At 45.8% G+C, this 25,667-nt stretch overlaps 1 protein-coding gene across 2 annotated transcripts in view; it reads left to right on the forward strand.

Moving 5' to 3' along the window:
- klf7a (Kruppel-like factor 7a) overlaps positions 1-24,863 on the forward strand; it is a 35,701-nt gene extending 10,838 nt beyond the window's left edge. Inside the window, exons 1-4 of one of the 2 annotated variants that reach the window (XM_055059094.1) lie at positions 2,815-3,090; positions 10,800-11,403; positions 17,294-17,417; positions 21,038-24,863. In XM_055059094.1, coding sequence (XP_054915069.1) covers positions 3,088-3,090; positions 10,800-11,403; positions 17,294-17,417; positions 21,038-21,089 — 783 coding nt within the window. In that variant the 5' untranslated portion in view covers positions 2,815-3,087 and the 3' untranslated portion in view covers positions 21,090-24,863. Of the gene's footprint in view, positions 1-2,814; positions 3,091-10,799; positions 11,404-17,293; positions 17,418-21,037 lie in introns of those variants that run through there. The other variant, XM_055059093.1, reaches the window with a different exon arrangement.
- The last annotated feature ends 804 nt before the right edge of the window (positions 24,864-25,667 follow it).

Here is a 25,667-nt window from a genome sequence, read left to right on the forward strand (position 1 = left end):
TGACAAACCTGCTTTTGAAATCAGCTACAGGACGATGAATTAAACTTGGCTTCTGGGAATAAATGACAGAAATGTTAACAAGAAGCACTTTGTGGATTTAAACATTTAGCGACTCCTGCTGCGGATGTTATTTACATCCATTTTTGAACTGAAGCTGATGCTCTGGCATCAATATTTCATCCAGTTTTCCGTTGGATGTTTTCGGGGACGGCATCTGATGATCCGTGCTTACAAGAACGAAGGGATCCCCCCTTCGCTGCTTGTCCCTGCTCTGCAATATTCATTCTATTGCCCCAGATATTACTTCATTGTAAAGCGATGCCAATTAGTAAAGCCAGCCGTCAGTGGCTCTGGTCTGGCTCCCTCTACGCTCCGGCGGGGACACTTATTTGGGTCGGCTGCTATTTTCGGCCCCGGCGATGTTGCCAGGAATACCTCAGGGAGCAGCCACTGTTTTATAAGAGAGCACATCAATAATTTTCAGCCGTGAACGTGTGTGTCTGAGGAAACAGGGCAGAGGCAGACGGAGGTTATTGGGTTTATGTGCCGCGTGTCCTTACCAGAGCCGGTGTTCCTAAAAGGGCTTTGGGGAAAAAAATATATATATATCGAACTTGAACTTTTTCACATTGTTGCATAACGTGAATGACATAAATGAACATTGGCAAGACGATAAATAAAATGAACGTACGCACACTTTCAACTGAGTTTTCACAAATGATTGTTTTTAAGCGAAGTTTTAATGTGGATGAAAAGCTAAAATGCATAAAAATGTATTACTCTTCTGAAATATCTGGCTATATGTTGTCTAGACTTGTAGCTGCATCTTTAGGGAGTGGAGGTTCCACAATGACGATTTACACACCTTTCAGGATTATCTTTGTAAAAAAAGTAGAAATGTTCCTTTTCTTATCCTTCATAACTTTATGTTGGTTTATAAAATAAAATCTTGGTAAAGTTCACAGAAGTCTGTGGTTGTGTTGTGACAAAATGTCTGAAAAATGTTTTTGACTCGACTGCTTTCAAATACCAATCTGACCTTATAAATTAGAGCTTCAGGTAGTTTTACCCGCTTTATCAGACCGAGCCTACAGGGTAAAGTCAGTGACTTCCCACTACCGTTCTGCGTGTGTCTAACCGCCCTCCCCTCTCTGCTGAGCACATTGTCGGGATGAAATTGGGGTGAAAAGTCTTCGCCGTCCCCTTCTGATTCCTGCAGAAAAACCAGCCGCTCTGCACCGGAGAGGTTACCGAGTTCAGCCTGCCTCTCTGCCTCAGCCCCCGCCTGGTGCACACAACCTTAGCTCGCACACACTCTTTCTCTCTGTGCTATCTCTTGGAGAAGAGCCCACAGCAGACGGGAGAGGAAACATCTTTCAATATTTTAAGCAGCTTGCCTGGGCTAATCTTCGTCGCTCAGGTCTGTTTTGAAAGCGTCCCTGTGGGATAAAGAGAGAACGACGGTACCCACCTCTGGTTCGGCTGCACATGCAGTCATCCGGTTTGGTAACTGAACCGGTTCCTTGCAAACTTGTCACATTCAGCTTTTATTTATTTATATTTTTGGTGCACTGTGCCACTGACCTGCTTCCTTAACCTTAAATTTGGTGGCGTAATAAGGGCCAAAGCTGGAAATCTGTGTCTCTACAGTTGCACAAGCTCAAAGCAAAGCTGACTTTTCATTCAGGCTTTAAGAAGCATGTAAGAATGGAACGTTTGGGCTCTTATCGGTGTGGGCACCGCACCAGAGTCGACACTTTGCACCTCGCAGATGCAACTTCCAACCGGTCCTCTATGAGTAGGTGGTTGAGTCTTTCCGCTCCGCTGTTTCCTTTATCAGAATCCCCGTTTCTCACTTTTGTTTCTCTTTCCCTTTCCCAGCTGAGGCCTCCATTGTCCTGCACCCATAATTGTGCGCAGTAATGAAGATTAGCCCGCCTGCTGAACACAATGGGGTCCCCGCATCCGGGGCACATGCTTCCCAAATCCTGCCACAAGCTGCTAACCCTGGTGTAAAAGCTCCTTCTAGCCACACGTTTTCATGGTCTGGTTCATTGAGTCGGAAGCACAATCGCATAAGCATGGCCAATATTCACTGTGCCCCCCTTCCCCGATTAGATTAGGGTGGTTTTGACAGCTGAGAGGGAGCGCCACGGCGATAAACAGCATCTCACCCAAATCCATTTACGGAGAGACAGAGTTCCTTTCCCCAGCGAGTGAAACATGGCTCCAGTCAGCAGGATTATCCTCCTCCCCAAAACCCCCATGACCCGCTATTCTCCGTTCCTGTATCTATCTCGTTCGCCTCTCCATCGGTCTTAAGATGCGTCTTCTCTTGTGTTGATCCTATTTCACCCTCACCTCTCCTACCCTCCACTTAATACCAGAACAAAGACATTCTCCACACTTTGTCACAAGCTATTTAGATGGCGCCAGAGAGGTCTCTATATGCAGTGAACTTGTTGTATCCGGAGACTAAGAGGCCGTAATAACGCCCGTGTCAGGCTCAAGGTTGGTACATCTTCGTTTTCTCGTGTTTGCTTGCCAGGCTGCTGTTCAGAGGGACCGTGTGTGGCTTTGTCTGAGCAGAGGAATGGATTACACAAGCGTTGACCGCGGCTGAAACAACAAGGAAATCAAACTGCATAAAATACTTCCTAGAGGTGTTCGTCTAGCAGCTGAAAGGGGACAGAAAAGTTTGGAAATTCAAGCCAGTCAGGGGGAAGAGAAGGTTTCTTCACTTCCAAAGCGCTCAGAGCCAAAGATACTTTTATGATTGGCGAGGCGTTGTGTTCAGGAAATGAGAAGTCTGGCCGCCTTTTACTATAAAGCGTACGATTGATGCGTCTGAAATGACAGAGAATCTCCACCGATGGATGGACGGTCCACTTCACCTCAAGATTAGATTGCTTTCGAACGGTGAAAAAAGTCCGAGGCCACAGAAACGTTTAAAAACTCACAGAAACATTCTGGACCTTCTTTCATGCTTTGTTTTCTTTCAAAAAGCGAGGGCCAACAGCAGAGCGCTTTATTCTCGTCTTCACACCGACCCCCGGGTTGAACTTTGAAGTTGGGCGACTGACAAAAATGGTATGAATACCAAGTTTTGGGCCGCTGCAATTTCCCGACGGCTTTCGCTCAGAGACACAGAGAGACGCTTTTAGGCCTGAAAAAATACTTTGTGGTGCAAGAAATGGTTATGGATGAGAGGCTGAATCCATTTACAGACTTTCTCTAATTAATTTTGTCCTTTAGAGCAAATAAGAAACAGCATTTGAATGAGAAGTATTTTTTTAATGTTTTGTCATCCAGAAATGTTTGCCTTCAAGCTGACTTGAAGTTCACAGCGAAGAGAAGTGTTGCTGCTCATGTAACCCCTCCAGAGCCTCCTGGTGAAACTTCAGGCCTGTGTGTGAAAAATGCTGCATCTTGGCAGCCAAGTCTTGCTAATTTTCCGCTTTTTATTTCTCTTTTGCCGTGTTTTTGGCCGCTGAGGTGAACTTTCGCACGAACAGATGGAAATTCAGCATGCTGCGAAAGGAGTTATAAAAAGAGAACCAGTGATTAGCCTGAAACGTTTATATGTGCTTCATATATATTCCACCTTGTTTTAGCGTCCTCGCATTAGCGCCGTGCTAATATTGTGCTGAAGGAAGACAAGAGGGGAGGTCCCACGTGCCTCTCTGTTGTGTCTGCTCACAGAAAACAACGGGAAAATGTCTCCCTGCTCCATTAAGCAGAGGTCACCAGGTTTTTTCTTTTCTTTTCTTTTTTTTTCTGCGATTCATCGCTGTGGCTCTCCTGTCAGATGAAAGGTGCTTTGAAGATCACACACAAACACACACACACACATGTCGTTAGTGTGAAGATGCCTTCCATCAGACAAAAAAAAAAAATTACAATCCAACTATAATAAGCCAGATCAGCAAGCAGAAAATGCTGCTTGCAACAGTTTGGAGCTTCATTTGTGCACCCACCCAGACAAGGATTGACTCAGGATAAAGCAGCTGGCAGCTTTACAACCAAATGTGCATTATTCCCTCAAACTCCATCAGCAAATTGCGCTTTAACAACTGGCGGCGCGCGTTATCAGCCCGCAGCCCGCTCTGTGTAAAAGCGCCCGGAGGCGCTCGCTTTGACGGAGGAGGCTGATTATTACCGCGCGGCTAATGTCGCCTGATAAGGCCGTGTGTGTAATTAAGCCGTTTCCGCGGCGCCTTATCTGGGGCTAGGTGGCTGCCTGGAGAGATGGAGCTGTTAGTCAAACGGGAGGAGGAGGACAGATCTGCTCTGTGGCATTTAGATTCCTGTGTTTGCCTCAAACTTTCTCCTAAAACTCAGAAGGTGCATTTCAATCATTTAGAATCATTCATATACTGAATATCGCCTCAAATATTCGCTATAAATTATTGGATTCTGGTGTTGTAGGGACTTGAAGCAACAAGATATTTTAACAAGATATTGATAATGCGTTCCTGACTTGATGAGAAGGCGTACAGGGTCTGACTTTGACTCTTTCGTCTCACTCTGTACCTTATAAAAACCCCAAAAGTTTTTTCTGAGCTTTCTTACTTGAAAGAGAAGATGGTTTGATTTTAATAAGATCTAAATCTTCAGTTATTTTTCTCTTATGATGAGAAAGTCTCATTGTTTCAACGAGCTCTCCTGTCGGTCTGCGAGTGGTGTGCAATCTTTCCACACCGCACTTTTTCCTTCCCCTCAACTTTCTTTGACAAAACCTGGATGATGCTCTGCGAGCGGCCGGCTTATTTAGCAAATTCCTTTTTGCCGGGTCAGCAGACTTTCTCATGATTTTGGAAGGCATTTCTAAAAAAAAAAAAAAAAGTAAAAATCCTGAGTTTATCATTCGCCGTCGCTTCCTCCGTCTGCTCCCACATGCCTCCTGGCCGAACCCCGCGCCTCCCGCTGCACTCCCTGTCAGGAAAACCAAAGCACCACTCAGATCAAGAAAACGACGGATCTCTATGGAGGCTCAGCGCCGGAGGGCAGGATACCCCCCAAACCCTCCACCCCACCACTACCACCACCAAACTCCTCCGTCTCAGCAGGGATCCGACGCCCAAGCTGCTCTCCGAAGACTTTCAGAACTGGGGGATCTTAGGAGACCATGGAAGGAGCAACAAAAAAAAAAAAAAACCCGAAGGGGGGATTAGAAGACAGGCAGAGCCTGGTAGGGGTGGGGTAGGTGGGGAGTGCTGCTGAAGTTCGGCTCGGGAAAGCTATAGATTACAGTCTGTGTCAGCTGCGACGCCCGCTGCTGATGAGCTCCTGCGCGGTATCATTTTGTATCGATTAGCGCACACACACACACACACACACATACACACGGAGAGAGAGCGAAAGCGTTGCCTCGATGGCCACTGCCCCGGGCTACCGGTCATTTAGCTGTCACCTCAAAGTGATGGCGAGGCCCAGCACAGCAGATCAATGGGAGACAGAGACCCAATAACGTTAAAAAACAAACACACACACACACACACACACACACAAAGAAAAACACCACGCTTTGAATCAAAACCACAGCCCAAACTTTTACCTCAATAAAAGTGTCGGACCCATCCGCTGAAATACAGGCGGCGATAACAAAGACGACTGTAAACAAAGTCGGTCGAGTCGTAAAAAATGAAATCAAAAGAACGAGAGGAGTGATGAGACAATTTGGTTAGTGGGAGAGGTTTCATATCGATGTCCGTGCTGATGTGATTGTTACCTACCTGTAGGGGAGGTAGGGGAGGTAGGGAGGGCAGTGGGGAGGGGGTGATTGATTTCTCACGGGGATTTTTAATCACAGAGGTACAGCGCCTCTCAAATCCAGTGAAAAGAAACCAAGGCCTTTTTTTTATTATTCTTTTTGACCACATGCTTTGTGTGGTTTGAATAAAAAAAACAAAAACAACAATAAAACAAACACGCCGAGCAATAAACAGGCCGCCACTCGAATGCGACGCAACGATGGGAGCTGATGGCAACTCATCCGTGACGTGAACGTTTCTGACTTTGGAAATGAGTAAGCGCACTCCCGCCTACGCGAAAGTGGCCGACGCAAATAATCAGCGTGTCACGTCAACGACAAAAAGGGGGCGGGGGGGTGTTTTTCCAATTTGTGGCGAACGATGACGGCAGTAGGAGGCGCGGTCTGTGCCGAGGCTGTGACACAATCCAAAGGAATGGGCTGCGAGCAGAGTTCACGAGAATCAATGTTTCACAAATAACACTTCGGATTTTAATACCTCTGGTTTGTGCAACAAAACTGGTTACGGTATCTCATTTCAGCGTTACTTTGTTGCAGCGTCTCCTCAATACCTGTTGAAGCCCCACACCATAATACCTCCTCCACCATCGGTCAGAGGAGTTTTTGATGTTGTACCTTTAAGTGCCTTAATTGCTTCATCAATATTGAGAAATTATTTTACTTAAACAAGTCTATATATATATTTTTTTTTTGCTAAAAAGTTACTTTTAAGTTAGCTTTGTCTTAGATATTTGCAATTTTTTTTCTTACATAAAGCGTTAAGATGAGCTGGCTAACAGAAAACCACCGTTATTTCATCAGGAATTATGCAAACTGGCGAAGAGACGACGCTGCTGGGAGTCATAAGTCATCCTTTAAAAGATGTGACGGCCCCACTCCGGCCCCCTGCTTCAACCTCCATGTGTTTAACAATAGAGCTGCATCAGCCCCCCGCCCCCCTCCTGCTCAGGGGCCTCTTAAAAGTCTTGCCCTTTTCAACCCTGCTGCCGTAAGCAGCGAATATTATTCATAGCACCTTGTCTCCATCATGGCATCTGTAAAAACCAAACACGATCACCCTAAAATTAATGAGCCGCATCCTCCCCATCACATTTATCTGTTTAGTGGTGTTTTGGGCCCTCCTTTAGGGCATATGCATGCTTCTCTGTTCATATTTATAACCCGGGCTTTTTATTAGCGACGTGGCGGGGCGCTAACAGTTGGGAGGCAGCGGGAGCTTTGATGGCGATGGCAGGCGGCTCGGCGCGGGCCAAATGTGAAGGGAGGAGACGGGAGAGAGGATGGGCTGCCAGGAGCAGGGCCTGATGGAACAGGGGAGGATGGAGGGAGAGAGAGAGGCAGGGAGGTAGGGAGGGAGGGAAAAGTGGAGATTTAAAGGGAGCAGGTGGAAGTAAGTGGATCAGGTTTTAGAAAGCGTCACGTGTTCAGGAAGTATCGTCTGCAGTACAAGCCGTTCAAACTTGAGGTATATAAACACAAATGTGTTCTCTATGATCACATTTGTGGAGTTATGAAATACTCATGGCATAGGCTTCCTACACCGTCTGGAAAACATTTTCTTTATTGCGTTATGTAATCAACATTGCGTTATGTAATCAACATGTCTCTAAACTTAAGCAGATGAAACGTCTCCATCCTTTTCCAATGCCCGCATCCCATCAGTCGTTATCAGCCTGCTCCTAACCTTTCACTGCCTCCCCAATTACAAGAGATGATACCTGACACAACCAGGAAAACTGGCTGGTGACGGCCGGAAAGGTCAGCGTGGGTTCGACGCACCCAACACGATTAGATTTTTCCTTTTTCTTTCTCGCTGCGGCTTCGTTATTGGTGGCGTTTTGAGATATGGTGGTCAGAACGTTGTGATGAGAAACGTCGTTGGGTTTCAATCAGCCTCTTCAGGTTCACCACGGTGCTTACACAGGAAACAAAAACTGACCCCCAGCTAAAGTTTGTGATTTCTTCTTGAGAGGTATTCTGAGATTATTTTTGCAAAAAATTGCAGTGGATATAAGTAGCATTTGGAGCTGTTTATGTTATCCACCAAGGACAAAAAGAAAAGTAGAACCATGTTCTTTAGGTGATCCACTCTGGCATTTAAGGGCCAGAAGGTCACTCTGGATTTATTCACACCAAACATATATATGTTCCAAAGGCTTTGGGAGTTTAGCCCGCCAGCTCTGTTTTTCCTTCAAAAGAAAATCTTTCGTCTTCTAACCTTACTCTTTATTGAAAACATGGAAACTTGTAGTCCTCGTTGCTGAATCGGGGACATCCGTCCTAGAGCCATTTGGAGTCCACAGAGGCATCAGAAAAAATGTAACTTTATTTATTTATGGGTATCCCATCTGGCAGCCTGATGAGATTCCCCTGAATAAATTAGTTCCTAGATGCTGTTGGTGCTCTATGCAAAAATCTCTTAGCCACCCAAGCTGGTATTTCCCACTCAAGAGTTTATTTCTCACCATTTAAAGAGAGTGAAACCATACAGTAGTATCCAGTTGAGAGCTTAATCCAGAGGTTGGAGTTGTCACGCTTGTCAATATTCTGAAATAAATTATTCATCAATCCAACTCCACAATGGAGAACCGCTTCTCTTTGCCGGAGCAGCCGAGGATGTTGGATCAGCCACTGGATTTGTCTCTGCTTATCTTGGCTGGCATAAAGCACTCATCCCGAGAGCGCTTTAGGAAACGGACCCTGGCTTTGCACTGGGCCAGCTGCTGCCGCGTCTCCAGATCGGCGTTTGTCCAAACTCGGACTTAGTCCAGGAGCATTCCTTCATCCTCAACTTTCGCCGCTTGATCATTTGCCGACGCACGGATTCACGTCGCCCACTCGATGCCACGAGACCAGCAAGAAGACATGTTTATGCACGTGTGTTGGCGTTCGCACAAACACGCAGACAAGAGCTGCGTAATTGCACCTGGAGTGTGGCAATTACTCACATTTACTCGCGTTTGCCAAATTATGGGCATACATGGTCAAACTTGCCGCATAAAGTAAAGCGTACCCTCATCACTGCCCACCGGGCGCAAAGGAACTGCTGATCAGCTGCATGACCTTCTCTGCAACAATGTTAATGCCACCTTCTGGGGGAGGAGGAGTAGAGAAGGCAGGAAGGGGCTTGATGGAGTGATGGGGAGGAACACAGAAGCAAGAAAAAGGTGCATGATAAGCTCGTCATACTTGCCACCTACTCACCTGGAATCTCTTTTATCCTCCTTACCTTGTCAGCGTCCCTCATTCCGCATGCATGCTGTGGCGTAAGTACAGTGCATGCCTGAGCGCCGGCACGCTGTGTCACACACGACATCCCAGTCCATCACCGTGGGTCGCAACCTAACATTTAGCGTGCACGAACGCGAGGCCCTGCGGTTTGCCCGCTGACAGGATCCCGTTACGCCAAATGTCACGGTCGCAAAGCGGATTCACCCCCCGCGGTGAGAATGAAGTCAAGACCTTCCCTTGCTCTCTCTTCCCCTCTGTCTGCCTACCTCACCTTGCCCTTCCATCACTCCTTCTCCTTGGTCGCCCGCTCCGCACCGTCTCTGGCTTAACGCCTTCTATCCTCTTTTCTGCTTCCTTACATCTACCTCAAGCACACACACACTCAGTGCGCTTTGCAGTCCTCAGCAGTTTTCTGTATAAAGCCCCCTTCGACTTGCTGGTTTTAGAAGATAATTAGTCCTCAACTGAGGTAGAGGAGGGGACGAGGAAAAAGGAGGACAGAGGAAAAGGTTGAATTCAGGAAATCGATCTGGGTTGAGTTGAAGATGAAGTGACGAAAAAGGTTGAAAGATGCCTTCAGATAATGTTGCGGGCGGCGCAGTTTCTTTTTCTCCTATATCTCTAAAAGCTAAAGTGCCGCTATGTTTCCTGCTTCCCATGTTTCCACACCGTCAACACTTAATTTAGCCCAGAAAGTGGGCACCAACGGAGGATAAATCCCTCTTATTTTATTAGGATTTCATTGCCTTGAACCAACAAAGACAATTCACTGCAGGAAAGAAGAAAGATGTAGGCGTACAGTGTGGATAGGAGACACGGCGCATTACCTCCACTTCTCACTCTAGATGTGTCCTGAACAGCTTTTTAATTTGAAGCCCTGTTTTGTTCCTAGAAAGAAATAGCTTCGAGGAGCAACCGCGCTCCCTTAGCAACAGACACCCCTTCTATTTTTAGAAGGTGCAAACAAGGAAAGAGGCGAGTTCGGAGTGGGATCCTAAATGTCTCTGATGTGTTCAGTCTGTGCAGTCTTATTCCTGATAATGGGACCTGCTACTCCTGTCTGTCAGTGCCTATTTATGCGCCGACGAAGAGGCGAGTTGCACGCACCCAACGGATTCGCTAGCCTCCATCTCGGCTGTCAGAACGGGTTAGCGGGTACAAGCGAAACACAACCATCCCTGGGATCAAACCGCCGCCGTTTCCGCTCAAACATAATAGCTTCATCCTTAGACACGGAAGCGGCTTGCTCCCCGCGCCGGGCCCTTGCCGCTTAGAGTCGTGCTAGCTTGTTGTTGAAGTAATAGACTTCTCAGGATGCCAGTTCACAGGAATAAGGGATGCAAGTCTTTCATTTGCTCTCTGTAGGGAGAGGTGTTTGGAGTAATAGGGATGAAGCAGACCATAACTACAGCTGAATAAATCTCCCTATCTCTACCCAGGGGAAGCTGGTTCGTCAAAGCTCCATAAAATGTTGCTCGGTGGGGGTTTTGCACAGTTTGGGACTTCTTCCCCTGCTACCCGCTCTTCTCTGCAGCAGTTGCAATCAATCAGGGTTTAATCAGGCGTCTTGCTGGAGTTTTCAGGTAATCATGGCTGTCATTGTGGCTATCTGTGCATGTGACAGCTGTGCAACGCAGCAGAGCATCATGCAGAGTTTTTTTTTTTTTTATGTTTGAGCATAACGAATGATCTGATGGCTCTTGAAACGGCTAAGCGGTACGTGAGAGGGAAGACGGACATGCCTGAAAGTTGCCTGATCTGAATGTAATTGAGTGCTTTTCTCTCTGTGCCGCAGACCTGCCTGGAGTTGGAGCGTTACCTGCAGACGGAGCCCAAGCGTCTGTCAGAGCTCTTCGACCAGGACCTGGACGGCCTCCTGACTCCGGCCTACTTGAAGGAGGACGGCGAAGAAGACCTGTCTGAGGCTCTGCTCCCAGGCCTCCCGGAGCCTCCAAGCCCACCTCTAGCCACCCTGTGTCCAATGAGGCAGAACTTAACCTCAACGAAAGACCTCAAACCCAAAGGGCAAGGGCCAGAAACTTCAGACGGAACGGAAGGGGTCCACCAGGCCCAGCTGAGCGCCGTCACCTCCCTAACTCCCCCGTCTTCTCCGGAGCTGGGCCGGCACCTGGTCAAACCCAGCCAGACGCTGACAGCCTCCGCAGACGGGACGCTCACCTTGAAGCTCGTGGCCAGGAAGGTGGGGCTGAGCGCCGCCCGGCTAGTGTCGGGACACGCACTTCCAGTCCAGGTGAAAGAGGAAGAGGAAGGAGCGGCGTGCCTGATCGGGGGAGAGCTACCAGAGAACAAGAAGAGGATCCACCGCTGCCAGTTCAACGGCTGCAGGAAGGTGTACACCAAGAGCTCCCACCTGAAGGCCCACCAGAGGACGCATACAGGTCAGGGGAACTTTTCCTTCATTGACCTTGTTGTTGTATTTGGCAACTTTTCAGCCACAACCAGAATCAACAGGTCAGGCTTTTTAAAGATCGGTGATCAGCCAGAAAACTGCAGTCGGTGCACTCTGAGTTTTATCTGTAGTCTTCTCAATTTGAGAAGCATGGCGCCTGTTTCTCCTTCGTCTGTTCTGGATGTCTTTTAAAGCTTGATAATCTTATCTTGGTGTCATTTCTTTGGTTTTCTTTTCTTCTTTTGTTTTATACCAGAGAGTTTCTCACCAAAGCAGTCTTATCCTCCTTACCATGAAATTTTGCCCTGATGAGATCTGACCACGTTTTCTCATATTCAACGTCTGAATTATTTCTCTTACTCAACTTCCATGTTTGCTCGTCTTTCCCATTTTAATTGTGGCTGAGGAATTTGAGTTTGATAAAAGGTGTCTTATGCGTTTCCTGTATTCTAGGACGTCGATGACTCTGGCGGATCCTCCACAGACTCACAGAGAGTGTTGGTTGCAACATTTAAAAAAAAAAAAAAAAAAAGCAATGAAAGATAAAAACGTGAATGACTTTGGCAGAACCTTCTCCATTTATCGCCCTCTAAGTAAATCTCCCTGCCATACTGAGGCAGGTCCTCCTTGTCAAGGTTCCTCTACAGAAGGAAGTGGGGAGGATGAGCAGGGGGGGCTCAGAAGCTATAACTCTCCGGCTCTTCCATCTCAATCCCGAACCACTCAGACCTCTGTCAGGGAGCTGTCCTCCGACTGAGTAACTGCACAGTGATGGATGGATTGACCTGGATAGGCCGCCATTTCCCAGCTTCATCCCGGGCACCTGTCCTCCGTTCGTTCCGTAGGTCCGAGGTCGGAGAACAGTGTCCGATAGGATCTTTTTTTTTTCTTTTTTTTAAGGCAATAGAATGAGGGGGTGTTGGGGTAAATATCAGGGTTTCTGGTATTAATTAGCAGGATTTCTGATGGGTGTTCACGCTGAACTCCTGAGACTTCCTGCATCAGATCCGGTTGCCGAGGTGAGAACCGTGCATTTCAGATTCTATTAGAACTAATAGCGTTTAGCAGGTCAGGTCTCCAGCCGCCTTTAAGGAAGGCGCGCAGGAGCTATAATTGGATGATTATTGACATTTAATACGTACATAGCCGTTTCTTCCAACCGGAGGGATGGAGAAAACCAACGACCATCACGCCAAACACACTTACAGCCGCTCACATTAGATTTCTCCTCTAAACGGATCACTGAGGCAGCCTCGCCGAGACGCCACATGTGCTGTTTCTATTTTCACGGGTGTGATTTTGAAAAAAAACCAACAACCCCCAAAACAATCAAGTTTTGCCCTTGTCCAAAACCGGACCAGGGCCTGAGCCAGCTGAGACAGGGCCTCGGGCTCCCAGGCCAGCAGGGCACCTCTGCCCCCCCTCCTCCTTCCAAGAGTTCTGCGATTAGAGGCCCAAACTTACTTCTGTTTCAAGGATGAGACGACTGTGTCATAGAAAATATTTTGTTATTTGTTAAAGTAAAAAAAAAAATAAAAAATTTAAAACATTTCAAGAGGATTTACAGAGCCACATAGTCCACATATAGTATGACTTTTACTCTTGTATTACAAATTTATTCTTGTATTATTGTGAATATTTTCACATTATTACAACTTTATTCCTTTTGATATGACTATTTGCAAATTTTTACTTTATTTTCGTACGACTTTATTCTGATAAAAAACAACCCCCAAAACAATCAAACAATAATTTATTCTTATTAAATTACATTTTTTATTAAAAAGTTTGGCAGTAGCTCCCCATTGTAGCAGCTAACAGTCGTTAGCTGCCGCTAAACCACCATCCTGGGCACCATTTCCACAATAGCGCACGGCAGTCGCAGCATCATGCTGAGGGAAGCTGGACTTCATATGGTTGTGTTTTAAACAGTTCCTTCAATTCGTTTGCTGAAATTTGAGGGTAATCTGAAGTTTCTCTGCAAATACTCGGAGTCAAGTTACCTCGGAAAAATCTGCAAAATGCTAAACCTGGAATAAGTTTGTAATTTTCTAATTTAAAAAAAAAAAAAAATCAAACGCCAAAGTTTTCTAGTTCGGAGTCTCGCGCTGAAAGGAAACCTGCTCAAAGCGGCAAGGCGGGAAGACGAAGGAGGAACTGTTGACAAAAGGAAACAAAAGTGAGACGAAGCGCAGAGGAAGAGACGGAGGCGCCGGGTGAACAAAGCGGAGACAAACGGGGGAGGTACAGTGCGGAACCTCTTTGCAGCCTACAACAGTGCCACAGGCTCCCTCATTCACTGAGCCATTATCCTGACAAGTTTAAAGATGTCATTACTCAAATCCTCTTTTTCTTAGTTGTTATTTCCATAAATTACCAAACGAGGGGGGAAAGGCTACGATTTAATCTGGAATTAGACGGGCTGAGTGGAAATGACAGTGCCCTGTAGAGCTTTTTTTTTTTCTTTGTGAATAGGCTTATGGCAGATAAGAAATAGTACAATTAGATTTTGAGGCCGGGGTGAAAAAAAACCAAGACTGTTGGGTTGTTCTGCCGTCTTTCTCATTACCTCGCCTCATCCTCCGCTCTGTCCTCCTTAAAAGCGCGTCTTTCTGGAAGGCGCCGCCGCGTCGCGTGTGTTCATCTGCATCCCGCCCTCCTCTTCATTCTGATCAGGCGTTGTTGAATGACGGCAATGAAATTAGCTCTGTTTCTTGGAAGAGCGTGATTTTCATCAACGCGAAGTCCAGAAGAAGAAACTATTTTATAATTATGCATAAAGGAAACAGGATTTGTTGACAAAAGTTACTACTGAGGTAGAGTAGGTGGGGTCAAGTAAGGTCAACTGATTCCCTTCTATCCTTGCTTAGGAGAGAAGGAAAGGTTAGGGTTAGAGGCTCATCATCCAACATCCATTCCATTTTCCGTCGCTCCCCTCTAACCTGTGTGTCTCTCCTCTCCCTGGCCGCGGAGCCGCCCCAGCCTCAGCGTCTGTAACGACCTGTGAGACCCAGACGCTCTGCCCGGGTTCTGGCTAATGCAGGGAATGTAATTAAGTTCCAGCGCTGGCACCTGAGAGGCTGCGGAGCCGCGCCACGCACGCCGCCGCTCATGCGCGCACAGAAGAGAGCATTCGGAAGTAACAGATTACACATAATGGGATTAGGGGTGACTCGGGGAAACACCCAGTTATCAGATTACACATGAGAAATGTGTTTTGGAAGGCGACTGCACATATGCCGCTTCCTCGGATGGATGAAAAAAATAGCAGCTGGAAAACAGATGCAGTTCTTTTTTTTTTTCTTGATGCACAAATTAACACTTTCCACAAATAATCCACTTAACTTCATAATCTTCATTCAGTGTTTTCGTGAAACTAATCCAAAGTTAACAGTAATATAATCTGATTATGGCTGAGTTGGGGCTAATCTGGATTAGATGGAGCTGTCAGTCTGGGATCCGGCTGCGTTGCCCGGTTGTCGGGACGGCTTCGGAGGGGAGACCAGCGCTGGCGGTGATGGAGGGGAGGGATTGTTGCCAGGCAACGTGAGCAGTGTATGGTTGGAGGAGTCTGTAGCTGAGTGGCTGTGTGCTGCTGCAGGCTGCCGCCCCGCCCCTTTCCTCCGCCACCGCTATCACCACCGAGCAACTGGCTCCGCGCTCTGCCAGCGCGCTCGCTAATTGGCCGGCGGCGTGCCGGTGCCAGATCCAGCCAGCTGCGCCGACTGCTGCCTCCTCGTGTTTCACCCCCCACATCCCCCCTACACACACTCTCTCACACACGTACAGATGCGACGCGCCCCTCCCCCTTGCAGACATTGCTAGGCAACACACTCAGGCATCCCTGCCTCCTGGGGATTTCATTGGCCAGAGGCGGAAGGGCTCGCACCCGCTGTGGACAGGGTCCAGGGAACCGGGCTAACTGCTGAGACCAAACCAAAGCGAACACAAACGCTACAACCGTGCAGATTTTCTAAACCAAATCACCCAGCAGAACAAAAAACTAGTCTGTAGATCTCTACTTAGCAACTTAGCAACTTTTCTTGCATACAGTTCTTTGTTTATCCATTATAAAGCGATGTGGCAAAAAGCTCTTCAAATTTTACCCCGGAAATTTTAAGCGATGTTTCTGCAAATAGCAGAAGTGCAGAGTGAAGGCGCAGCTTTTCGTCACTTGGAGGTCGTCACCTCCTCGGTGGTCGGGGCCCCCGGCCCCTCATTTCACACCTTTCTACCGTCTCTGAGTCCTGCTAATTAAGTGTTTCTCAACATGGCTTCTGGCCGACCCACAGCCCTTGAACCGAGCAGACATTGCGAGATCCGTTTCATCTTTAGATTTGTTGTGCCCTGCGCGCCGATTCATGTCGATTCCCACCGAATTAGCAGCAGATGTTCCCTTTGACTTGCTCGCTTGGACATGCTGTGCAGGCGTGGATTTTTCCTTTTCTTTTGTTTTTGGAATTTCTACGTCCCGTGGCACCGATAATGCCGTAAAACCATCGCCGTCTTTGAACAAGAACTTGACAGCAGTTGAGCCATCGATTGCGTCTCCTCTATGGTCACATTGGATGGATTAAGCCGCCGTTGGTGTGGAAAGCACTCAAGCTGTGCTGGTCAGTGTGTCTGGATTCAACCAGATGGGATGTGACTGATGCAGTTGACATCTTCGGAGCTGGACGCAGCTGGTGTATTGTGGCTTCCTTGCCATTATGTGACTGGCCTAATTATCACCACCCCCTCTTCTCCTCCTTCTTCTTTCCCTGCCGGCATATCTGCAGCCTCCCCTGCCTTAATCCACTTCTGCGGCACTTCTCTCCTACTCACACTCATCTCACCTTCTCTTCCCAGACTTTCATCCACCTTGGCTCTAATCCCCACCCCCAAACCCCCATCGCTTCTCCCGCTCCACTTCTAGCAACCCCTTCTCTGCTCTTTTGCATGTTCAGCAAGATCGCAGACCAGTGGGAGCTTCTCCATTCCAGTTGAACATTTCGTTATGTTTTTAGTGTCCTAAAAGAGGACAAACTTGCATACGGAATGGAGAATTCTAAGCATTTCTCTTTGTCCGATTATTTGTTTTTCTTCCAGTGGGCCTAGGCAGTACGTTTTACATTGTTGGAACCATGTTTGTCACCCCATGACTGAATGAATGTTGAAGAAAGAAGACGTATCGACAGTTTCACAATTCAATGGCGTCTCATTCTTCATCCCATGTGTCTGAACTCGAGGCTATAAAATGTCTTACTCTGTTGCCCTTAAACACATTAATCATAGATTTTAAATGTTGTTATGGTAGGACTGTTTCATCTTGTATATGGAGCTCAATTTGTTGCTAGACTCTTCTGCAGCTGCTAATATACCTTAGCAAACTGTGTAGCCAGGTTGCTAAGGTATATTAGTTGGGATTTCGTCAGATTTTGATGTAGTGGTTGCTAACTCGCATGCAAGTTGCAATTGCTCCGTCATGTCGACTAGTATTGGCGATGCTATATGTTGTCTGGAGACGGAGAGACAGAACGGCAATCGGAACCGTTTCAGCGGATATGTTTTCATAAAATTTTTTTTTGGGGGGGGGAAACTAGAACCAGCTGAAGCGACTGTGAAAACCTTTCTTGCGCAATTGAGGAAGTGATTTGAAATTCTACCATTTCCATCAACCTTGTTCTAATGCGAGACTTCAACAAAAACCAACCAGCTGCCTAACGGTGCATCAGTCATTGCCAAAACATTAATTTCCTTGTTTTTATTTTGTGCCGAGTATATTTAACTCAAAGGAAGCTGATATTCGCTGCTGCGGTTCATAAGTAAATAAGAATATGACAGGTGATGAAAGTGGTGCTTATCTATATATATATTTTTTCTTCACTTTCGTGCTCCAGGTGAGAAGCCGTACAAGTGCTCATGGGAGGGCTGCGAGTGGCGATTCGCCAGGAGCGACGAGCTGACGAGGCACTACCGCAAACACACGGGTGCCAAGCCTTTTAAGTGCAACCACTGTGACAGGTCTGTCAAAACACAACTCTCCCTCCTTTCACGCCGTCTGATGTGTGTGTGTGTGTTTTTTCTCCCATTTTCCTGCTGTTATTCGTGTTTTCTGCAAAGTTTGCTACCAGATACTCCTAACACATTCTAAACTGTTTTGGTTCTGACCCAGTTTGAAAGTGCGCTGGCAGGATTACTAATGTGTGCTTCTTTGAAACCTGCAAAGTCTTCCAGGAGAGGACCCAGAGAGCACTCACTCTGCTTTACATTTAGCCTGGCGCTGCATATTAATACCGGGTTGAGCCTTGATAGGGAGGCTGCTTTCAGTGGAACCAAAGTGCTAAACAGGTGTGGAATCAATTAATGTCATCACACAAAAGTCTATGACATATTAATCTTCTGTTTTGGTGGAGTCTTTATAAGATTTACTGAAATTGTTTTACTTAAAAAAACAAAAAACAAAGGACCTCTACATTTTTGTATTTTCAAGCAGCGCACCAATATTGCATCAAAATAGCTAATATGTTATTTGACTATTTTTGTTATTGTAATCAAACTGTGCTAATATACAATGAATGTTGCGTTAATGCACTTCACAAGACAAAAGTCAGACGTTGAAGCACTGGTCCAAGGGTAATTTCTATACAATTAACAAGACAGAAAAAATTTATTCAAAGACATTTTTTTGTGGCTCCTCCCATATCCATGACGAATTTAAAGTGATACGAAAAAAGCACAGTAATTGCAGTGAGAGTGATTTTCATTGTCTTGAAAAACATTTTGTAAAATTTGTAAAAGGGAAAAAATATATTTGACTGAAAATATACTCTAAATCTGGGCAGTAATTTGATATTAATTCAGTTTTAATTTACTTTCAACACCAAAAATGTTTCACTTTATATCGTCCTTATACAGAAAGTGTTTTTAGCTAATAGGAAAAGGATTGCTGTAAGACAAAGACAAATTTTTTGCAAGTATTCAAGGCTTAAAGCCCTGGATGAGCCCCCAAATTATTTTACAGAACTTTAGTTTGGTTAGGTGGTAACAGAGGAGACACTTTTAATTAAACGAATAAAGTCATATGATACGATGCAACTTTCTTGTCAGGTGGATCTTTCTGTAAATTATGTGCAACAAGCTTAAGTTATTCATGAGGATGGAACTCGATGAAGATGTCATCCATTTGTCAAATGTGGCATAAACTGTCTACTGTAGGGGAGCTTTTAGTACAGCGACAGTGTGGAAATTGGACACAATGGAGGAAGTTAGTGAATATGGGACCTCTTGAATCATGCATAGGTTCATTATTGAAGGACAAAAAGAAATCCCTTCTCACCTGGGGTACTTTCCCTAATGTCGATAAGATTGGGGGGTCTTTGGTTGTGTGTTAATGAACAGCAGGCCAGACAGCGAAAGCTAAATCAAGTCCCAGCTGGGTAGACTGTAAGTACAGTATTTTTCCCCACCACGAGCCCCCCCCCCCACACACACACCCGCAGACATACCCCTAATTTGGGCCCACCTCTGTCATGTGTCAGAAGGCGTCCAGCCCTTCCAGCCTAAAGACCCAAACACACACATGCCCCCTGCTGAGATGAAAGAAGAGGGGGAAAAAAAAAAGTGGAGGGGAAGATTGAGGATTGCAGGGGGTTTTGTGGGGTGAGACAGACCCACGGTGTGCCAGCTGGTGCCGTGCCCCCAAGTCGTGACTCATACTTCCCCATCTGTCTCCGAGAGTGTACACACACACACACACACACTCCTAATGACACACGGGAACAGTGACGATCGACTCCGTAGCACTTTGTTCATTCCACGAGTGTGTATGGATAAAAACACACATAAAGATAGGACAGAAAGTGGTAAGACATGGAGGTCCAATGACAAACTGTTGATCACCTTAAAAACAATCAACAGTTGAAGGCATGTGAAAACAGATTTTTATTTTTTGCAATATTCTTGCAACATATTTCATGGTGAAAATCCTATAGTCTACTGTCTTTGGTTGCTTTAAATTGGTTCAGTTCAGCCATATTAATGCACTAAATGCCCTTTTTCCTCCCATCTAACCACTACAAGTAGTTTGTTTATGCTGGTAAGGGGGTATGGGCAGTTCTAATAGTTTCTTTATGATGTAGAGAGGGCAAATTAATTGGTCCCTTCTGACAGTCATACCTGCCTGTTACCATTTAAAACGCCTCAAATTTCATTGCCGTAAGCAAACCATTTCATACCATCGAACCCAACTTCTGTATGTCGGTCAATGTGTAGTGAAAGTCATGCGTTTTAATAAATTGTGGAGATAAATATTAATATGCGTCATTAGATCATTCCCCACAGATTGGATATTACAGCCTGATTTCATGAGTTGGGGTTTGCTGGTGTTTGAGTCGAAGGCAACAAGATTTCTCTCGTTTCTTGATGTTTCACCTCTCACCCAAAAAGCCTGGGAATAAGTTTATAATTTGTAGTCTGTACAATCACACTAAAAGGGCCATTAAGGTCCTAGAATGAATCATTAAGGAAATACAAGTCATTGGCCCCGCCCTCCATTTAGGTGAATACTTCTGTTTTCCTCATTTGGTGCTCCAAACATATCTCTGATTTGATTCTGACTTTTCGAGACTTCCTTTTGACTTGTCTCTCAAAGGCTTAAAAGTTGAAGTCAAAAACATTCGAGTTGACTTTTGAAAACTACAACTTGTACCAAGCCTGATCGTTTTAAACAAGAGGACTCGGTGACGATGCGCCGCCTTCTTGAAATGGGTGAAGCGAGAAGGCCGAGGGGAAGTGGCAATGCAAATAAACTGATCGATAATGAAATAAGACTCACCCTAAAAGAACTCTTCCTCTGAAATGTTTCTTACACACCAATTACCGAAGCAAACAGCTCCCTGTTATCTCCTATAAAGCAACCCTCTTATTTGGAAAGCACTTCTCATGGGAATGGAGCAGTTGTTTTCCTCTACCGACTCTCAGCGAAAGCATAGTTTATCCAGACACGCACATGGAAAAAAAAACAAAAAAAAATTGTAAGGGTTTGATGAAGGCTGCATAAATGTGAGTGTGTGTTTGTGGACGCAGGCGCAGGAATGAGCCGGCTGAAAGCCTTTATTATGTCGGTTTGTGGCAATCAGCTTGAAATCCTCATTTTCACAAACATTTTTCAAAACCCCCCTCACTGATAACAAAAGACAAGAGCAATTTCATCTTCGTTTTTTTCCCCCCTCTTTTCCCAGCGTGGAGCGACGCCCCAGCAATTCCACCAGGCTGGTTTTTTCGACGGGAGGCTTCGAGCCGTCTAATTTAGCCGTCGTTTCCCCACCGCGTGTTTTGCATGCCGCCTTTTATTCCCGTTCCCCTCCTTCTCGCCCCCCCAACACTGCTTCAACAGATCCATCTGCAGGCTCTCTAGTTATTCATGGCGCAGCTGAAGTCATTAGGAGTTCTGCTGAAAACGCTGATTATGAATTAGTTACACATATACTAATTGCGTGCGCATTAGCGGCTCAGCGCGCGCTAGCTAACAGCAACATTTAGCTCCTTCTGCAAAACAAACTTCTTCCTCATGCTTTAGTAACGAGCTAACGAGCTGCTCTCTGTTTTCTCCTCCTCACCCTCCCACCCCCGTTCGGCTGCAGGTGCTTCTCGCGGTCGGATCACCTGGCGCTGCACATGAAGAGGCACATCTGAGGAGTCGGCGAGAAGGTCAACGGCAGCGAAAGGAGGAGATGGACCGTCGGCGGCTGAAAACTTAACAAGAGGACGGCGGAGAGGATGGGTTCGGAAGGACCAGAGAGGGTGCCTGATCATATGCAGAACTGAGATCAACTAATAGAGAATGGCAACACTCTATCTATGACTCTCCAAGGGTTTGGTGGAGGAAGTCATGGCAGCTCCTTGTTTTCGTCATGCGATGAGCGATCAGGCCGCGTCGCTCAGCGATTGTACAGTCACACGTTTTCAACATTCCTACTCTTTCAGAAGTTCCACATATTCAAAAAAAAAGGGTTTTCAGCTTTCATCTCGTCAAACCTGCCACAGCCGTTAGAATCATCCTTTGAGTTTTGGGAAAACGCCACGTGGATCTTTCTGCTCTTCTGGCAATGGAGTCCTCAGAGACGTGTTGCTCCGATGCGTGGTCGTTCTGTTGCACTGACTCACCCTCCCACCCCCCGTGAACCACCAACCCCAGATCAACTTCTGCTGAGACAGACATATCGAAACTGACCGTCTGGTAAGATGTAAGGCAGCTTTCTGAGAGTGCGTTTCCTTCTTGAGACCTTATCAGTTGACAAAAACGGTTGCACAATTGACTCTTTCCAACTTTTTGTAATAAAAAAGAAAAGAAAGAAAAAAAACACAAAAACGTTCCAATGTCCAAATGAAACGCTGGCTTTCATGTGCCACCCGAGCACAAGTTTAAGCAGCTAGCCCCCTGCGATAGCACACCGAACACAAAACGACATCACTATGTATTTAAAGGTTCTATTGTTTCTAAACGGTTTTGAGAAAGGCCGTTTTAAATAGACACCTCGCGAGAGACGGAACCCGCAGGAAACGGATGCGGCGAGGAGGAGAAAAGAAAGATGGATGCCCGAAATGATCTCTTTGGGATTCGAGAGTGATTGGCACCAACCAAGCCGCTGGTCTGAGACGGTCCAGCTCACATTCCTGCAGAACTCTTCCAATTAAGCATCTCTCTGACTTGACATCAAAGAAAAAAAATGTATTGGACATCTCTCTAAATTTGGCTCTGTACATCCAAGACGATTTCTGCTGACTCCCTGACCAGCATATATGTCGGAATGCTGAAATTTCCCCCCACAGGACTCACCCTTAGGAAGGCACATTCAATCAATCAATCGGGTCCTGTCAGAGAAAATCAATGTGAATGTATCTGTTGCAATTCTGGCCATTTTTGCAAGATCCATTAAAACACTGGAGGATGGTGGGGGAGACCATACCAGACACTGTTTCTGTTCTTTTTCGCGTTAGGGGAAAAATGACCGGACTTGGAGAAACTGGCTGGTCACAGCTGGTAGCTTTTGACATTTCGCCGGCTCTCGTGGACCAGCATGAGTGCAGGTTTCCAGTGGGTGGCTAAAATGGGTTAGGGGAGGGTGCGTCTGCTCAGTCAGCAATGGTAACTGCCCCATCAGCTTCTGTAACGGCGGCAGAGCGAAAAACCCACACACACGACGAGTCAAACATCCGCACCAGAAAAACTGCAATTAGCGTTTATATTGCGTGACATGGCCTTTGTCGTGTCGAGGAGAAGCAACTAAAATCAGATTCTTAGATGTCTTAAATTCACAGATGGATTTGAGATGGATGTAAGATTACACACAAGCTTGGTTTTAATTTTTCTGGTTTATTGCCTTGAAGGAAAAGTCTTCAGAGTAAATGGTCTGCGTCAGAGTTCCAGCTCTAAATCTGGGATCTAGCTGAAATAAGTCACGCAATCCTGAAACAGAAAACCAAACTTCAGAGTTTTTGAAGGCACAAAGGAGACTGAAAACCTTGAAGCACAAATTTTCCAGCCAGCACCAGCGGTCTTAAAGAAAGGCCAAAAACCTTTGGGTGTGCAGATGACGGGACGATTGCTTGAGCCGTCTTAGGAAAGTTTCATCGTCTCGTATTGTGAAACCATTCTGATTAGTTTAAAAAGATAACACCGTTTAAGGTGTCCAATGTACGGACAGGAGTCAAGGACGGTAGGCTGAGCAGAGTTGATAAGTGTTTGTGAAGTGGGGAACGGTAGCAGCAGCAGAACAAAACTTACTCGTTCTTGTGGTTGTAGCAAATTATATCGAGTGCGGTGGCCATCTTTGCAACAACACTCACAAATCCACTGCACAGATTACCACACAAAACACTTTTTTTTGCTAGTTGCAGTGTCAAATTTGAGTCCAAACGTTAGCAACCTTAGCAAAAAGTGCAGCCGATTCGTGAAAGAGCCGACAGCATTGCTAGTCATGTTGACTAGCAATGACAGCATTGCCCCTCTACCCCAAACGAAGGGCTTATCCCTTCATTTGGGGTAAACCCCCATTCAAGCTAGTTGAAGGGTTGTCAAAAAATGTCCTGTTTATTTGGCTAACATGACCAATAATTCATATTCATAGTTTCAAAAACTATAAAAGTGACACATTTTACTCTGGAGATTATATTTATTTATTTATCCATGTATTTTTTGTTATTTATTTGTTGTTGTCATACAACTCTTCCGATAATGCGAAGAACGCAAACATTTCAACTTTCAAGCAGATTTGCTGTAGTGTAATTTTTTGACTGTACATGAAAGAGGAAGCAAAGAATGGCAGTTTCACCATTTCTATGGTGACTGCTGACCACTGATGGCAGCTCTATGTGTGTGTTTCAGTATTTAAGTTGGATATGTTTCTACTGAATGACTCTGTGTGATTTTAAATAAGCTGGAGACTGTTCCACATCGATTGAAACGGTGGATTTAAACAAGAACATTTGGGGGTGGGGTTGGGTGGGGGGATTTTATGTTTGTTTGCTTGACTTTCTTTGAATTTTTTTGAACAAGAAGCTGATCTGAAATGTCAGCCCGCCTCCTTTTGGGCGGCTGACGAAAGCAAAATTGTTCTCCAGGAGTCGTGGGAAACCGAGATCTCAAAATGTGAATGTGTTTTCTGGGGTGGGGTTGGGTGGGGTCTTCATGTCGTCTCTGAGGATGTTTACGTTCCGTGTCATCTCAATGATTGATTCAGTTCTGTTGTGCCTGTGTGTTCTTTATCTGTGTTTTTGCACTCTGACTTTTTTATTATTATTATTATTATTATTTCAAGAGAAAAAAAAAATCACTTGCATATCTGATGTTTTTGTTTACCTGTCTACAGTCGTAACCACCATGCTCTAACCATGATCACAAAGTCTGTACAGGAGGGTTTTTTTTTTCTTTTTTTGGCACAACATCCACACACTGTAACACTTTTCACCGACACCTGTAGACGCACACTCTGCTCGTTCCTCGCACTTTTCGCCGATTTCAGAAAGAAAGAAAATAATCTTTTATTCGAGACTGCAGCTCGAGCTTTTTCTGCAGAATGTGCGGGGGTTACGTACATCACTTTGTGTGACGCCGCCTCCATTTCCACCAGGTCTGAATTTGAAATCAAACGCACCTCCCCTTTTTCTACCAGCACACTCTCTATTTCCCTCCATCCCCACCCCGACACTTTTCCCTTTCCCCCTCTCCGTCGTCCTTCTGTTTGTGTTCCTCTGTACAAAGTGTTTCAAATTTATCATTTGTATATTCTGATGTATGGGTACGATAATGTTCTTTATTATGGAAAAATGAGAAAGATTTATTTTTGTTACCGGTTTGTTTCATAATTCCTTTTTTAAATTGGTATTGTAATTTCTCTATGCAAGGAAACTGTTCAGTGAATCGTTTTTATTTAAGAATGTAATTATGTGTAATAAATGGTAGAAGCAGTTTGGCATGGAGTATTCCTGCTTCTTCGGCTGGTCTGTTCCCCCCCGACCCCCCCGAGCAACAATGCCCACCTAATCACCAATCTTCACGCTGGATACCCCCCAATCCCGCTGCCCCGATTTCTTATCGAGTCTCAATCACGGAGCCCATTCAGCACGCTAACAAAGAGCGACCGCGTTGCTTCCTCGTCTCACTGACCAGCGCACTCCTCTTTAGAGGTCTGGCCACAAGTTCGAGAGCGAAACGTGAACTCGGGACGAGTCAGGAGGAGGACGAGGGGGGGTGGGGCAAATTTAATTTGCTCCCTCCTGTTTCTGCTAAGCCCGAGAGGAACAAAAGAGACCGGCTGACTTATCTCCGCTTTCGATCAAACGCAGGAAATAAGCCGGAATGCCTTCGGTTTGCCTCGATGCACGCTCTCCTTGTCTCCCTCCGAGGGAGCTATGGCGTGTTAATTACATCTGTTACCAACCAAGGTGACGACTTATCCACTATTCCTGCCTTTTGACCATGACTAACTGATAAAAGGGTAATCGAATAACTAATGGCTAATTAGGGAGTAATTACTTCCTGGTAAATGGCCCTATGCAGTGTATTAATTCTCCTTGGGTCTGGCGGTGAGAAACTCCCATAAGGGCTTTTGTTTCATTTAATGCTCCCTAATTGAAATGGGCACCCTCATCAAGAAGCTTACATGTATCTGTCGAACTTAATGTACTTTTATCTGTAATTACAGAACGGCTGCGTATCATCTACCTCCCGACGTCGTCTGTGTGAGGCTGCAGAGACAAAGAACCATGAAG

The sequence above is a fragment of the Poeciliopsis prolifica genome, unplaced genomic scaffold (assembly GCF_027474105.1).
Source record: "Poeciliopsis prolifica strain line A6 unplaced genomic scaffold, Auburn_PproV2 SCAFFOLD053, whole genome shotgun sequence".
In the NCBI taxonomy this organism is placed as follows: Eukaryota; Metazoa; Chordata; class Actinopteri; order Cyprinodontiformes; family Poeciliidae; genus Poeciliopsis; species Poeciliopsis prolifica.